The 16,460-nt window shown below is 39.0% G+C and overlaps 1 protein-coding gene across 8 annotated transcripts in view; it reads left to right on the top strand.

The window, feature by feature from the left end:
* The window catches only part of NFIB (nuclear factor I B), a 332,465-nt gene extending 317,834 nt beyond the window's left edge, over positions 1-14,631 (top strand). For 7 of the 8 annotated variants that reach the window (XM_065406897.1, XM_065406898.1, XM_065406903.1 and 4 more), the window contains one exon: positions 14,502-14,631. In XM_065406897.1, coding sequence (XP_065262969.1) covers positions 14,502-14,631 — 130 coding nt within the window. The remainder of the gene's footprint in view (positions 1-14,501) is intronic. The other variant, XM_065406902.1, reaches the window with a different exon arrangement.
* The last annotated feature ends 1,829 nt before the right edge of the window (positions 14,632-16,460 follow it).

The following is a 16,460-nucleotide window of genomic DNA, read 5'->3' on the forward strand; positions in this document are numbered from 1 at the left end:
TCTGAATAACAAGTTCAGGACAATTGGTATAGATTTAGGTCACTAACATGCTCACGAAGGTAAGATGCAAACCATGTCCTTTATAAACTAAAATACAAAACAGTTAGAATTCTTTATTCATGAAAAGCAGTTATTTTCTTTGCATGCTAGAGAAACCTTAGCTATTGGTACAGAATCAATTACACATATATTATATTATACATATATTATATGTATAACTGGTTATGGTAGTTTTGTGTGTGTGTGTGTGTGTGTGTGTGTGTGTGTGTGTGTGTGTGTGTGTGTGTGTGTGTGTGTGTGTGTGTTTTAAAAATAGATGAATGATAATAAGCAATGTCAGTCTTTCAGTTCTTTCATATGCAGAATTCCCTTTAATTTACCTCACTGGGGGGAAGTTATACATATGAGGAAAAGCCTGCAGATTTGGGCCCTAACAGGTGAAGCAATCTCTCCCCTCCACTTAAAATAATTTTATATACCTCTTGGAGGTATGTGTGTACAAATATGACAATGTGTCATTGCTATCACTTCCAAATAATTCATGTACATATCTGTGTGAGTATGTTTGGATATATAAAATCTTGCTGTGCAGAATCGTAGATGACATACTGTGTTTTACTGTTGATGCTAAACGTTTTTTTAGTATCAGTTTGGAAATGTGATAGATGAAATGGAAAGTTGGATGCTGTGTATGAATCCAAAGTTTAAACTATTGAACTAGTATTGTTGTACCAATATTACACAACAAATGATCTGCCGGCAGTTACTTACTTGCGTGATTGCATGTATTTTCTGTACTTTTTTTCTAATAATTTTGGAGTCTCGTAGAATTCTGAAATCGTGTTGAAGGAGCAAGGTGGCCAAAAGAACAGTTTTTCACCTCAAAAATCAAATAGTACAATGAATGGAAAGTTAACCTAGTGGGTTCACCTCAACTAGAGGGCTGATTCACATTATAAATCCCCATCATATGATAATTGGTAGTTTTTATCCTTACTTCTGTATTATCAGACTGAGCTACTGTAGCACAGAGTGTAACTTATTCTCCCCCTAACAGTGTGTATCTTTCTCAGAACCTTAATAGGAGACTGTAGATTGGACAAGAACTCACAGTTTGTGAGCTAGTGATAGGTGGACCTGATCCTCAGATAGTGTTAATCAATGTAGTATTATTGACTTCATTGCAGCTAGACAAGCTGAGGATCTGGCCCAGTGTATTGTGGACTTCAGTTGTCATGCCTACCACACGTGCTCCTTTGCTGTCAGTTGCTAAAAGAGAGGAGGGGAAAAAAAGACATGTAATCACATATAGGTGAGGGTTATTTTTAAAATGTAGCCTTTGGGATACAGATACTCTTTTCAAACATCTGTGGAAAAGAAGACATAAAAGCATAAATGGGAGATACTATAACAAGTGGGCAGTTTTCTTGATGAAGTCTTTATATCATTACAAGAAAGAAACCTTTGAGCAATAAATCCTTTTTTAACGTTTGGTAAAGCGATATTTTCTTGTTAAAAAAGAAAATGGAAAAGTTTTCTCCCACAAACTTGTTTGATCAGTATTTCCTCCAAATCTGCAACACTCATTTGGATAATAAATAGAGTGACTTTTTATATAAGGGTTTCATGATTATTTTAAGTTGCAACAACTAATATGTCGTGGTGCGCTGATTTTTGAGAAGTTTTGTTGAATACTGGTACTCACTGAGGTCAAAGAGTTGGTAGTGCCTGAAAATGAGCTTTTCTGTATGTGCATAGATCAGGTGATAAAAGTGACCAAATTGAAAGTTTTCTCCATGCTGCACTGTCAGTGACCTGCCCCATCCCCAACTTGGGGAGGACCACCCTCTGAGAGGGTGAGAGGTGACATGGTCCCTATGCTTGTTCTTTTTGTATACTTCATCTTATCATTGGCTGCCAGTCATGCCAAACAGAGCTAAATGATCTATGAATTTTAAAACTAACTGCTAATTTTTTTCTAGTAAAATTACAAGCCTGATATAAGTTCTGGAGGAATAGTAATATATATTTTTCAAAAACATTAACTTCTAAAATCACTAGAGAAAGACAACATGAGTTATACAAAATGAGAAACTTAAGTCATCAGTGCGCTTATTTTCAAAAAAAGCAGAGTAGTTATGTGTATGGATAGTTATACAAACTTAGATGTATCCTTCAGTTGGTTAAAATAAACATATTGGTGTCAGTGAAGAAGAAGTTTACATAAAACATCTGTTCAGCACCCTCAATAATAAACAAAAACAGGTTTTTAATATAATAGTTGAAAGTAATTTTATTTTGCTCCTGGTACCATGATTGCCTAGAACTGACAACATTTTTATTATCTATTTATTGTCTATATGATGTATTTGTTTGTTGCCCTGAACATTAGGACCTCAGTTCAGAAAATCATTTAAGCACATGGTTAAAATTAAGCATATGAGTAATCCCATTGATATAATGCTTAAAATTAAGCACATGCATAAGTGCTTCACTGAATCAGGACCCTATACTTGATTCTTTTTGCTGTACAGATGAAGATAATATTTAGAACTTATCTAAACAAAGGTTACTCAGATCGTTGCTGAGGTAACTGCAAATAGTTAGAATCAAGTTGGAAAATAAAGTTTCAAGCACTGCACAGTAAACAAAAATGTATGCAAGTAAAACTTAAACCAAGAGTGAGTCAGAGAAGGACTCAGTGAAACTTATGGGCTGGGTGCCTGATCCAGTAACCATTATTGACCCACAAGGTTAGTCACATTGACTCCAGCATGATTAACAAAGGGATGCAGGGTTGGGCCTTTGTATACTAGATTTGAATATTTCCCAACAAGCCTTTCACAAACTGTAAACAAACCACTAGTGGTAAAATGTAAATTTTATCACAGATATTGTTAATTTTCCTATTATTCTCAACCTACTATAATTTATATTTAAAAAAAACTGCTGCTCTTAAGGGTTAACTGTTACTTCAACATTACATTTACACTACCCAGGCAAATGCACTAGGCTAGCATTTCCTGCCTTCAGTTTGTTATCTTGACACATAAGTACAGTACAACAGCTGGTTTGTTCCTGGAGCTCCTGAGGGGAGCTTTATTCTCAGAGTGCTGAATTTCCTTTTCAGCTTTAGCTGTAGGGGTGTTCAAAATGTTCAGTTTTTTAAGCAGCACTCTTTGCCCCTAGCACTACTCTAGGGCTGTGATAATAATGCAGATAAGGCAGTTGAATGGAATAATCTCCAGTTTGTGGGGGAGTGGGAGGGGAAGTGGAAATTGCTTAGAATCTTTTCCATACCACAGTACCTTGTGTCTGTTAAAATCTAGTGAACATACAAAGTCACTAACAACTGAATTATCACTAAGTGTTTCTGTAGTTATCTGTTGTATTAAAAAAAAGTTAACACATCTGGACAACACACACACCTGTTAGATCAAGGATTTTTTTATTTTATTTCCACAGTTCATATTTGTTTGAGATAAAAGTACAAACTCAATTTTTGAAACTAAGAACAAAGAAGTGAAAATCTTCTGGTGATAAAAATATTCACAGCAGACAAATACAAGGATTTCTGGTCTTTATCAATTTAAATCACTATCTCTTATAGTTTCACCCAACTCTGTAATAAAGAAAGATGTGCAGAACATTATGTTTCCTTTCCATCTAGGCAAACATCTTCAGAACACTTCCTAAGAAATTAATTGTATTCCAGCCAGACTTGCATGCTGCCATCCCACAGGAAATGGGTCAGCAATCCATTAAGATGCCATTAGATAATCTAATTTGGAACTTAATCTCTAAATTAACCATGCTCCATACTTGAAGCATACTTGAGAGAAAGAAAAAAAGTTTATGTTTGAATCGATAGGGGAGCCGAAGCGTGAAGAAGGCTGTTTGTTTTTTCTGTAGCTGTGGTCACGTCTCAAGCCGTCTGGTAACCAGGAGAAACCAGACATGATGTAATTCCAGATTGAACTTGAACTTCAGGGACTTAGAATGGGGGAACAATGGACCATAGGAATCAATAATGTCCATTTTCCACATGATTATGTTTGGAGCTTTAAGTTAACCTTTATAGGAGAATCAGCAAGATCTGCAGTGCAACCAAAATGAGGTGATCTAGAGACAAGATGTTGAGTAAAGAAAACAACTTTTCCAGTGATATTTTCTGAGTGGCACTGCAGATTCCAGCAGGATTAGGAAAGTTCCCGCTCTGCAGTAAACCGGTTGCCTGTTCTGAGCTCTCTTTGTTCACGTAGGTAGGACAAACTTAATCTTACGTTTCCTGTCAGATGATTTTTGGCAGCAGTTTTAGGGAAGGAGGAGCATGTTACAGAAAATTCCCAAGTGTAAAGTGTACTTTTAACTCCTTGGTGACTCTTTTTTTTTTTACCTACTAGCCATTTTATCTCAAGTTGTTTCATTTTAAGCAATAAAAGTGCACTTTTTCCCCCCTGCAAACAAGATGTTCACTTGCATTTAGTGTTGTGTTTACTAAACAAAGAAACTTCTGATTATATTTACCAAAATGCTAACACATAACATTTAATAAATTACTGATTTAAATTATAAAGTAAGTTGTGGAAGAAGAAAAGAAGTATAAAATGCTGCTGTGATTAAGTTTTAAAAGAAGATATTTCTATTGAACATTTTGAAAAAGAGAATTGGTGTCATGTTAGAGAACAGGAATAAGCAGTCTGGATGCTGAAATGCAGCCCTTTAGTTAACCTTTCCTTTGCTGCACTACAAACTTTTATTGTTAAGTGGAATTTTCCTGTTTTCTTGTTATTTATTTATTTGGCCTAATATGTTTGGCTGAAATTACAGAATTTTCTGTTTTTCTCAGAAGCTCACATAAAAGAATCAAATCATCCTGTGCAAAACATTCATGTGTGTTTGGTGAAGGACTCTGTTAGACCGCGTTCATTTATTTCCTCTACCCATCAGCCCTATTGCAGGGACCCCCAAAACCCATGTATCCTTGTGTCTGCTAGGAACCCTGTGCCTCTGCACTGTCTCTGGGAACTCCCACTCCCCATACCTCAGCTTCATGGCAGCTAGCTCTCCAGCCAGTTGCTGCCCCAGGCATCTCACCCTCCCTCAACCTAGTCAGGGTACACAGCACAGAATGGGCGTGCACCAAAATCTCAGTCTGAACTAACTGTGCTGAGGACTTTTTGTGGTGTTGATATGAGGATGCATGTCTCCTGACCCCCTTCACCTGTTTTTCACTGTAAACCCACAGAGAAACTTCTTCATGTCCATGGAGAGGGAAAACAATGCCTCAGAAGCAGAACTCCCTTGCCTCCACTTCCTCTGTGGAATTTTCATCTCCTCCATCTGCTAGATGGAGAGGATGATTTCTGCCCAACTATAGTATAAAAAGCTTCCTAAGTTAAGCAGAGATATACTTAACATAGTATCTCTTAAATAAACGCCCACTTCCGAGGTAGAATGTGGCAGCTGTTTAACTCCACACACTAACTCTGCTCACACACCAATTTAGGACAGAAAGTGACAGAAAGTACCATACTCAAGGGAGAAGTAATAGAGGCAGAAATAACCAAATTGGAATTTAGCCAGGCCACTGAAGTTAACACCACTACTCCTGCAAAGTGGCATATAATCTTAATGTCCACAAGTGGTTGGAACTTTAGCTTCATGTCTCAATTGAAGGAGGGCATTTTCAAATAGTACATTGCCCTCAATTGCTGTGCTGGGGCATTGGTTCAATTCTGACTCAGAAGGTAGAGCATCACCTGCTACGTCTTCAACACCACTTCCTTCAGCATCAAGGTGATCCTAGCTCTTTTAGCCAAAGTACTGATCTAGCCTGGCCATGATTAGCTTGTGAGAGCAAAAGGTGGTAAGGCTGCAACTAGAAATGATATTTTAGGTCAGTGGTCCCCAAACTGTGGGGCATGCCCCCTAGGGGGGCATGAAGGAACATTTGGGGAGAGGGGCCTGTAGCGGGGCCTGCGTCAGCCCCCATGGGCAGCGGGGAGATAGCACCACCCAGCCCAGCTCCGGCCAGGGCCGCAGCACCATTCTGCTCCCAGTCCAGCTCCTGCACCAGCCACAACTCCACTCCACCCTCAGCTGCAGGTCATCTCCTCCCCCAGGCCAGCTCTGTCCTCGTTCCCTCTCTAGCACCAGTTCTGCCCCCAGCTCTGCCTTCACCGCAAGCTCTGCTGCTGAGCCAAATGTGCAGTAATGGAGGTGGGGCGTGGACAGATTACATTACTGGCAAGGGGGTGTGTGACAGGAAAAGTTTGGGCACCATTGTTTTAGGTCTGCTTTTTAAGACAGAGGTTTTCCTTTTTTAGATCAGAAAATGTTTGTATCAGAGACTTTTTAAGCTCTTACAACAGAAGTATTAACTGCTGGAGACTTAACTTGATATTGGTGCAAGTCTTGATTACATTTATTCTTCAGTGCAGAGTAATTTGTTTATTACTCTCCTCACATTAATATAACCTCCACAGTGGACTGTATATAAATACTGTGCTGCTTATGGTCAATTCCAGTAATATTTTAATCCGGGATTCTTGAAAGAGCACTTAGTATTTTTAAAAGAAAATCATGGGCGAAATCTTGATTGAATTAACATGTGAAAACTGTAATGGAAAATATTAACCCTTCAGACACTTGTAGAGTTTGTCTTTGCTATTTTATGACATTTGTGAACAAAGAAATGATGACTGCAGAATGCATCTATTATTAGAAAGTCTAGTTATTATCAGAAAAGACCGCTGCTGCTGCTAGTAAAATTATTGTGGAAGGATGATGGTTCACAGAGTTGGTGGTGACACTGGTAGACTCTCCTTACAACGGTGCTGGTTGAAATCTAGATATGTAACTGAAAGCTGTTTTCTGATGGCTGCTTATCCTGTAACCTTGTTTAGAAACTTACATGGAATGCATATAGAGAGACAAGGTGGGTGAGGTAATATCTTTTACTGGATCAACTTCTGTTGGTGAGAAAGACAAGCTTTCCAGCTTACACAGAGCTCTTCTTCAGGTCTGGGAAATGTACTTAGAATGTCACAGCTAAATACAAGGTGGAACAGATTGTGTAGCATAAGTAATTAACACCATGTTTCAAGGGACCATTCAAGGTGAAGTGGCCCATTCACACCTTTCCAGTCATGGGTTGGGGAGTGTTAGTGGGTTATAGACTGTTGTAATAAGCCATAAATCCAATGTCTCTATTCAGTCCATGATTTTTAGTGTCTAGCAAAGATATTAATTTAAGCTCCCAGGCTTTTGTCTTTTATCATTTTTCTGTGTGAGTTCATTAGAGAGCATAGTGATTGGTTTCACCCACATAGTTATTAAGTATCAGAGGGGTAGCCGTGTTAGTCTGGATCTGTAAAAAGCAACAGAGAGTCCTGTGGCACCTTTAAGACTAACAGATGTATTGGAGCATAAGCTTTCGTGGGTGAATGCCCACTTCGTCGGATGCAAAGCTTTCGTGGGTGAATGCCCACTTCGTCGGATGCATGCATCCGACGAAGTGGGCATTCACCCACGAAAGCTTATGCTCCAATACATCTGTTAGTCTTAAAGGTGCCACAGGACTCTCTGTTGCTTTTTATAGTTGTTATTGGGGCACTTAGTGCTCTAGTTGAGCTATATCACATGCTATGATAGGCATGTGTACAACCCGTGGATCTTGGAGGATGTATTGTGGGGGGTGGTGATCATCATAGCAGTGGAGATATATCTGCAGGTTTTGCATCTAATATTCTGGCAGGGTCTGGTGCCACTTTGAGTTGGTGTGTCCTGGTCCATGGGGAGCTTGCTTCTGATGCTGAGTTTGAAGAGGTTGGGGGGCTGTTTGAAGGCCATAAGAGAGAGTTCTTTCAGGATGTGGTCCCCATTGAGTACGGGTTATAGTTATTTGATGATAACCCATATGAGTTCCAGTGTGTGGGGGTGGGGGAGAGGGGGGGTAGGTGACAACTAGCAGCATGCAGCAATCAGAGAGGGGTTTATTTCTGCATTGAAGCAGGTTCTCTCGAGGTATTTGGGTGGCTTGTTCCATGATATCATCTCCTTCCATGGTGGAGTGTCCTTGTTTAAAGAACAGGAGTACTTGTGGCACCTTAGAGACTAACAAATTTATTTGAGCATAAGCTTTCGTGGGCTACAGCCCACTTCTTCGGATGCCCATGAAAGCTTATGCTCTAATAAATTTGTTAGTCTCTAAGGTGCCACAAGTACTCCTGTTCTTTTTGCGGATACAGACTAACACGGCTGCTACTCTGAAACCTGTCCTTGTTTAGTGACGGTGGTTTTAAGTAAGTTAAGATGTATACCCGGACTTTTTCCTTGGAGCATATTTTGTGGTATCTGAGTGCCCCGCTGTAGATAATAGATTTCTTGGTGTGCTTGGGATGGTTACTGAATCTGTGAAGGTAAGTGTGGCAATCTGTGGATTTTGGACACCTAGGATAAAAATATCATTGATGTACCTCAAAAAAAAAAAAAAAAAAGGCAGAATAACTCTTCTAGTTCTCCCCATGTTAGTCTGGTATCAGATTCTGTGGTGGGGCAATAGTTCAGTTCCTTGGAGAGTACAGATAATTCAGCTCTGATTAGGGGTAGTCTTGACAAATTGATGATGTTGGAGTGTCACATAGGATCCAGATGGTGGGTCTTCATGTTACGGTTTCTCCTGGAGGTGGTGTTCTGTGGGTAGCTCCCCACAGCAGCACCTGTAGTTGGTTCCCCTTTTTGTTTTTGTGTTGGAGGGCTGCCATCAGGTTTTTTGAGATGCATTGATGATATTTTCATTCTCTGGACAGACACCTAAACTCCCTCATAGATTTCCACCACAACTTCAGCAACCATCACCTATCCATTAAACTCTCTCTACAACACTCCCACACTAGCATCCACCTCCTGGACACCACTATAAGGTTCAACAGTGGAACTCTACAGACAACTATGTACAAGAAACCCCTTGAAATATGTGTTAACTACTTATGCTAAATAATCTGATCCACCTTGTATTTAGCTGTGACACTCAGGGTATTTTCCCCAGACCTTAAAGAGAGTTCTGCATAAGCTAGAAAGCTTGTCTCTTTCACCAATGGAAGTTGGTCCAATAAAAGATATTACCTCACCACCTTGTTTAGTATCCTGGGACCAACACAGCTACAACAACACGGCATGGAACAAGTTTGTAGCTCATCCTCTTATCTAGCGGGCAATTATTCATGTCACAAAACCTACGAGCACAGGGCTCAATGATATCTTTTAGTCAGATTGCATAGTAAGCAGTGTTCCCTCTAATTTTTTCCACCTATGTGCGGAATGAATTTTGTTGTGTACCAGTATGGAGGTGATGTATCACACATAACCTCCTTGGTGAACATAACAAAATTCATGTGGTGGGTGGGGCCGAGGGGTTCGTTGTGTGTGTGTATGGGGGGGGGCTCAGGGCTGGGGCAGAGGGTTGGGATGCGGGGGGGTGAAGGCTCCATCTGGGGGTGAGGGATCTGGGCTGGGGCTGGGGGACTCAGGGCTGGGGCAGAGGGTTGGAGTGAGGGGGTGAGGGCTCTGGGGTGGGGCCGGGGATGAGGGGCTCAGAGCTGGGGTGGAGGGTTGGGGTGTGGGGGGTGATGGCTCCGGCTGGGAGATGCAGGCTCTGGGGTGGGGCTGGGGATGAGGGGGTTGGGGTGCAGTGGGGCTCCCTGGGTCTACTCTCCGCAGTTCTCTTTCCCCACAGCAGCACCTGGGCTGTGGAGGAGGGGCACCTCTCCCCTGGTCGCAGCAGGGCCAGGCTGAGCCAGGGGAAGGGCGCCTGTCCCCCGGCTGCAGCAGTTCCGGGGCTGGGTTGGGTCAGGGCCGGGAGAGGGATGCCATGGCAGGTCCAGGGCTTGGGGAGACTCATCTCTCCCTGCCGCAGCCCTGAGCGCCTGCATGGTGCTTAATAGGCAGCTGTGTACCGTGCAGCTTAGAGGGAACTTAGATAGCAAGGACAGCATGGAGCTGCTCTGTCCCAGAGGGAGCACCAGCCCATTTGGGGCTGTAGAGGCAACAGATCTTCTCCTACAACTCTCATGCAGCTCACTGCCCTCCTCCCACCAAGCCAATTCATCTGCCTTTTGTGTGATGGGCACAGCTTTAGTGTGCCTTCTCTCTACCCTCCTTCGGGCACCCTGTGGAGGAGAGAGGGGGCAGTGTCTGTGCTTTCCTGAGATCAGGGATTGCAATTCTGCCTGGCAATCTGATCAGCTCACACAATGGTGAGGTGAAGGAAAAGTTATCTATGCTCTTCACACGATTGCTACCCACATAAAGACAAGGCAACATTTGGGACACAATTAGCTCTACTTGGCATTTTTGTTAGGAATCTCTTCAGAAAAGCCAAGGATGCAACAGATGTGGAGATTAAACTTTCTTACTCTCACAGAAGTTCCCTCCCAATCATGGTGGAGGGATGATGTCAGAGCATTGCAGAGAACTTCTATCCAGTCTGCGCCTCTTCTGTGGATAAACAGACGATCTTGCTCTCCAGAACTGTCTGTTTGGGCACATATCATGAGCACTGAATTGCCATCAGTTCTTTCACTCATAGGTGTCTGATCCATCAAGTGGCAGTTGAAAATTCAATTACATTTATCATACATTTTATTGTAAGAAATGCAAAAGTGTGATGAGGCTTCAAAATCTGAAAGACAGACACCAGTATCTTGTAGCTTAAAAGAGCCTGAGTTAGTTGTGATTTAGCATTCTGATTAATATGATTTGTAATATGATTGCTGCACTCACTGGCTCCAACCTGGATTGGGGCTCCATTGTGGTAGGCACTATACTTATTTCCTCCATTTCGCTTTAATTCCCTTCCCTTTCCTGCATATATTCTTTTATTTGAAATTGACCATTTATAGGTGGCAGGACAGGTCTGCCCCAGGAATCGCCATTATATCAAATTGAATTCTCATAAGTATTGTTCCTTAAATGCACGACTAGTTTTGAAAGCTCTAGAAACCATTCACCTGGAAGTGCCAGTACTTGGAAGCAGGATAGATTGCTGGAAAAGACTGTAGGGATCATCTTCCATTACCGGGGGAAGAACTAGCCACTAAATTCAGCAGTTCAGTTTAGATAAAAAATTATCAGACACCTAAGCTGTGATTCCATTTCTAATCAAAGCACTTGTATACCATTGCACTGGCATGTTTTGCCATTTGTTAAGTTATTTTCCCTGTTATCCCTAAGAGTATGAACTGGATACCAGAACAGTCTATATCTTATAACTGTTAACCTACATACTGGTAGTAAGAGGCTTATAAAACTCATATGGAATCTGCATAGTGTTAACCTATGAGATTTATTCTTCCCCAAGGATTCATAAACTGTATTGACAAATATATTGCATGCTGCACTTGTGACATGGTCATAATGTAAGATGGGAGGTTTGAAAGGTTTAAATAAACATCTAAATTAAATTTGTTAAACTGCAACAACAGTTTTATTAGACACTTACTACAATTTATTTTTATTGAACATTTTCCAAAAAAATAAAGATCTGTGTCTCCTCTGTATAATACTGGATAAGAAAGCTGCTACAAATAGTAATTTGTTCTTTATCAGCATAAACTGCCGTCTTTCATATACTGTAGTCATTAGGAGGTTGTAAACTTAAAAAAAAAAAAGTCAGATCAACTTCCAGCCACTAAAGTACACAGTGAATTCTCCAAAAAGATAACCTGTAAGCAGTTTATCTGGACTTCTTCTTTGCAATGCAAATTATTTGCATTCCCAATCCCATGTTGAATCTGCCACAGAATTTACATTCTTTTAGTTACTCTTCTGTTTTAAGTGGCTAAGACCATAAATCCTGTGCAGTCTCTCTTTTATAATGTTTTTATTTATTTATTGCAATTTTCTATTATTACAGTTTCCCATACACAGATCAGCATGGAATCATTTTGATTGTTTTTACTAGCTGTCACCTCATCATGCATTTTTAACATTGCTCACATTAAAATGGGATAATGAACAAAAATGCATTGCTGGACACAAATAGTGAAGGAAGATGAAGAGAGATAGGTTGAAACAATTAAGCCTCTTACGTGAGATCTTGGTATTGAATATTTTTTTGGAACCATAATCTTTTCATCAGATCATATTGGGCAAATCTTTCATGTATAAATGGATTTAACTCTTTGTGCATGTTTTAAGATTTATTGCGTAACTATCTCCATTTTTGAATATCGAGGAGAATAAAAATTCTTTCTTAGGCAAACAACAATAAAACACTGAGTTCACCAAAGTTCACAGAAATCTTTTTGAGGAAATAGGAAATTTAAGATGATCATAAAGTTTTACTAGAATTGCAAGATCTAAAAACTCATGTGAAAAATAGCAGCACTTGTGGGCAGCTTTCTAGTGGGATACACGTTAGCATTCAAGGATTTGTATATTTTGAAAAAGCTGTTGGGTGGTATTGTTTCTATAGACATTATTACATACATCTCATTGTGATCATGATCCATATAATTCACTGAGGCAGACCAATCTTGCTCTGATGGGAGTTTTACCATTGATTTCAAAGAGAGCAAGATTGTGAATTTAAGCCAAAATTTTCAAACTTGGGTGTGTAAAGTTAGTCATCTAAATACACGGGGTCTGATTTTCAGAGGTGCTAAGCACATGTAGCTCACATCAAAGTCAAAATTTAGAAATTTTGGCTTTAGTTCCTATATTACACAGAAGTATACTTCCAAATGAACTGGGTTAAAGAGATAACGAAGAAAACGATATTTGACTAAAGGGAAAAGGCTACTTTCCCCCTATAGTATTAATTCCCTGAGGAACATGTTCAATAGACTTTTCAAAATAATTATACTTTTCTATATTTGCATAGCAAGAAAAGATTGCACAAACGGCCAAATATAATCGTAATTATTATTTATACATTTTAAGATCGATAAAGAGGGTCTGTTTTCCCCTTAATGCATACCCCTAACTCACATTTGCACTAACCAAGCATGTGCATGTATTTGGGGAAACAGGATCATGAAGGAATGATCAAGGAAATGGGAGGAAAAAATAACTATAGCGTCCCTCATGAAAAAATATAATATGGGTATCAGATTTCAAAGTAAAGCATGTGCAAATGTTTTGCACAAAAAGTACATATCAGATACACAATGTGTGTTCACAGATTAGACTTGTGTGCACTTGGATAGACAGGTGTCAAATGGCTACATGAGTATGCAAATATCTAGTGTGCACACACCCACTGGGTATTTGAGAACTTTTGGTGTAATAAAATAGGTATAAATTAATTGCTTGCACAGGTGTGCATGCCTCATTTTGACAATCTGAATGTATGTTTCCATTTGATATAATGGCCTCTCTTATCATGCTTATGTTTGCTGAACAATATATGGCCAGACTTTCCAAAAAGCTCATTATATATCATCTTCCTGTTAGGCACCTACGTAAAAGGCTGGATCTTCAAAGAGCTCAGGTCTTTCCAAAGAGCTTTTTGGAAAATCTGCCCCAATTGTCAGCACTGTACACTTTTGGAAATCTGACCTGGAATGAATAATCTTGCAAATACTTTGCCACTGGGTATAATGATTATTATTGATAGTTACTACTTGGTAAAAAATTGCAAGTTAATGGGACTTAGATTCCTTAGTGACACAGGTGCCATTGAATATGGGATGTAGGTTTCTAGTCACTAAGACACTTTTGAAAATGTTGCTCTACTGTGACTTTAGTGGACCTACTCATGGTCGTAATTTCTACATGTGACAGTAAGTATTTGTATATTGGGCCCTAAGTTATCTTGTGTTCCTTGGCTATTGCCATGGGACTGTAATAAGGAATGCACCCTGCTTTTGAAAATGTCTAAAAAAAGTATGTTTTCATGCATTAAAGCTAAAAACATTTCTTCTTCATCAGAGTCTGCTCCATTTTGGACTCATGCACCTCACAGGCACATAATATAATGGAGAAAGGGGTTGAATTGTGTGATAGAGGGGATAGAAGATTTATTAAATCACGGAAGAGATTTATATTATACATTAAATGTGTATTTTGTGTTCTGGTAATAAGCAATATAACAGGTACACTATAACGGATTGACTAGTTCTTAAAATCAGAGAAGCAGTTTCATATGAGTTTTCATAATGTAGTTTTTTGTACCTGCTCCATAAACTTGCCTCTTTAACTTGTCTGGGGCTCTCATGGAATAAGCAGGCTATTTAGTGTATGTTTACAATAATTCATATTAACACATTTACTTTTGTCTTTCAGTTGAGTTTGCAAAGGAAATTGTACACACTTGAAGTTCAAGTGGCATTCACAAATTTACCATCTTAAATTTATCTTAAATAGTATTATTTATAATGAATACTAATCTGAGTCTTAATCAAATTTATTATGTTCTTATTGTTGCAACATTCTTAATCTTTATTTTGTTCTCTCTCTCTCTCTCTCTCTCTCTCTCTCTCTCTCTCTCTCAACAGTCCTGGTACCTGGGCTAGCTTGGTCCCTTTTCAAGTATCAAACAGGACACCAATCCTGCCGACAAATGTCCAAAATTATGGTTTGAACATAATTGGAGAGCCTTTCCTTCAAGCAGAAACAAGCAACTGAGGGGAAATGAAAAAAAACACAAAAATTTAAAAGAAAAAAAGAAAGGAAGACAGGACAAAAAATGAAACTGAAGAAAGAAGAAAAATAGACCAGCAATTGCAGCATTTACAATCACTAATTCCCTTAAGGTTGAAACTGTAATGACATAAAAAGGGTCGATGATATTTCACTGATGGGTAGAATGCAGCCTCTGCTAAGTAGCCTTTGTTATATGAAGTCCGCTGGGAAATAGATGTTCTGTCTCTGACAATATATTTTAACTGACTTTCTAGATGCCTTAATATTTGCATGATAAGCTAGTTTTATTGGTTTAGTATTCTTGTTGTTTACGCATGGGATCACTATTCCTAGTTATCTCACAAAACAAAGGCTAGGCGGCAGCAACAGAGCTGCAAGAGGACAAGGGCTGTGAGACAGCCATTTTCTCAACACTGATTTCTAAAAGTTAAAAAAAATAAACTCTGTAGCCTTTAGTTATCAGTACAGATTTATTAAACTTTGGCCCTTAACCCAGCCTTTTCTAGCGTGTTACCTAGGTTGGAATTTTCAAAGTCAGTATGAGCCCAGGCTCTCTGGAAAAAATGCCTCTCTGTAGGTAAAAGTGTTATCTCCTCTTGCAACAGTAAAAAATAATTTACCTTTTTACCCACTAAAGAAATACTTACAGAGGCAAGTGCAATTTAAAAATTATATCTAAAGGGGAACATCATTATAAGTCCTTCAGCCCTTGGACTCTAAATTGAGGGGATTAAAAAAAAGAATTTAAAATTACTTTGCGCAAATTTATTTTCCCCTCAGTTTTGAGGGCATTAAATCAAGACAAATCATGTCATTGAGAGAAGAAATTAATGGAAACACAGCACTTATGTTGGTTTAGCTGCTGCCTCCATAGAGGGGTAGGATTTATTTATTTAAAGTTACTGGTTGCATCAATAACCCATAGGGTGTATGTAAAGTTCTATAAAATCTGCATCATAGAGACGAAGAAAAAGGCAAATCCATGTCACACAGGCAAAGCTTACAGTTTACTGACTGGGAATAGCAGGGGGGTAAAATATATATAAACATGCACTCTTACAAAAAAAAATAAATCTAATCACAGGGTGCTGAAAATTTGCATGGTGCTTTCAGAAATTAGCCTTGTTCAACACATTTCTCATATTGACAGAACAGTAACGTGCATGGGCAGACACATTTTGCCTTTATGTCTCTTAAAACTAATTAATTGATTAAAAATACTCTTTCCAGTAATCCTAATTTGCACGAAGTTATAATGTCCACATTACGTGCCTTGCCTTGAAATCTTAAAAAAAAAAAAAAAAAAAAAAAGTGACATCACTCTACTTGTTTTGCTGCATTTATTATTTTAAATCTTTACCATTTTTATGACAAAATATTTTGTACTCCAGATGGGGGGAAAAAGTGTGACATCATGGATTTTTTAGACAGTTATACCTTTATCTCACATTTATAAAGCATATCATGGCTGTGTATAGTTGCCGCTTAAAAATTGTAATCGACCAGCAATATTTTCAGTATTTTGGTGTTTTTTCTATTAACCTTTCATGTTTTTCATCTTCCAATTAATATTTGGGGGGGGGGGTTGTTCAAATTTATACGAATTATGCAATACCAAGTTTTGCCTATGTAGGTAGTGCTTTTAGCTGTATTGGTTATTATAGGTAAGTACACAGATTTAAAAGAGAAAAAAAAAAGAATAATGTATGCTTTTTTTTTTGTTTGTTTTAATTGACCAAAGTGGGTACTGCTATTTTTGCAGTGTGATGAGGTCCTTTTGTGTACTGAGAGATGGACAGGGGATTTTTTTT

The sequence above is a fragment of the Emys orbicularis genome, chromosome 6 (assembly GCF_028017835.1).
Source record: "Emys orbicularis isolate rEmyOrb1 chromosome 6, rEmyOrb1.hap1, whole genome shotgun sequence".
Classification (NCBI taxonomy): Eukaryota; Metazoa; Chordata; order Testudines; family Emydidae; genus Emys; species Emys orbicularis.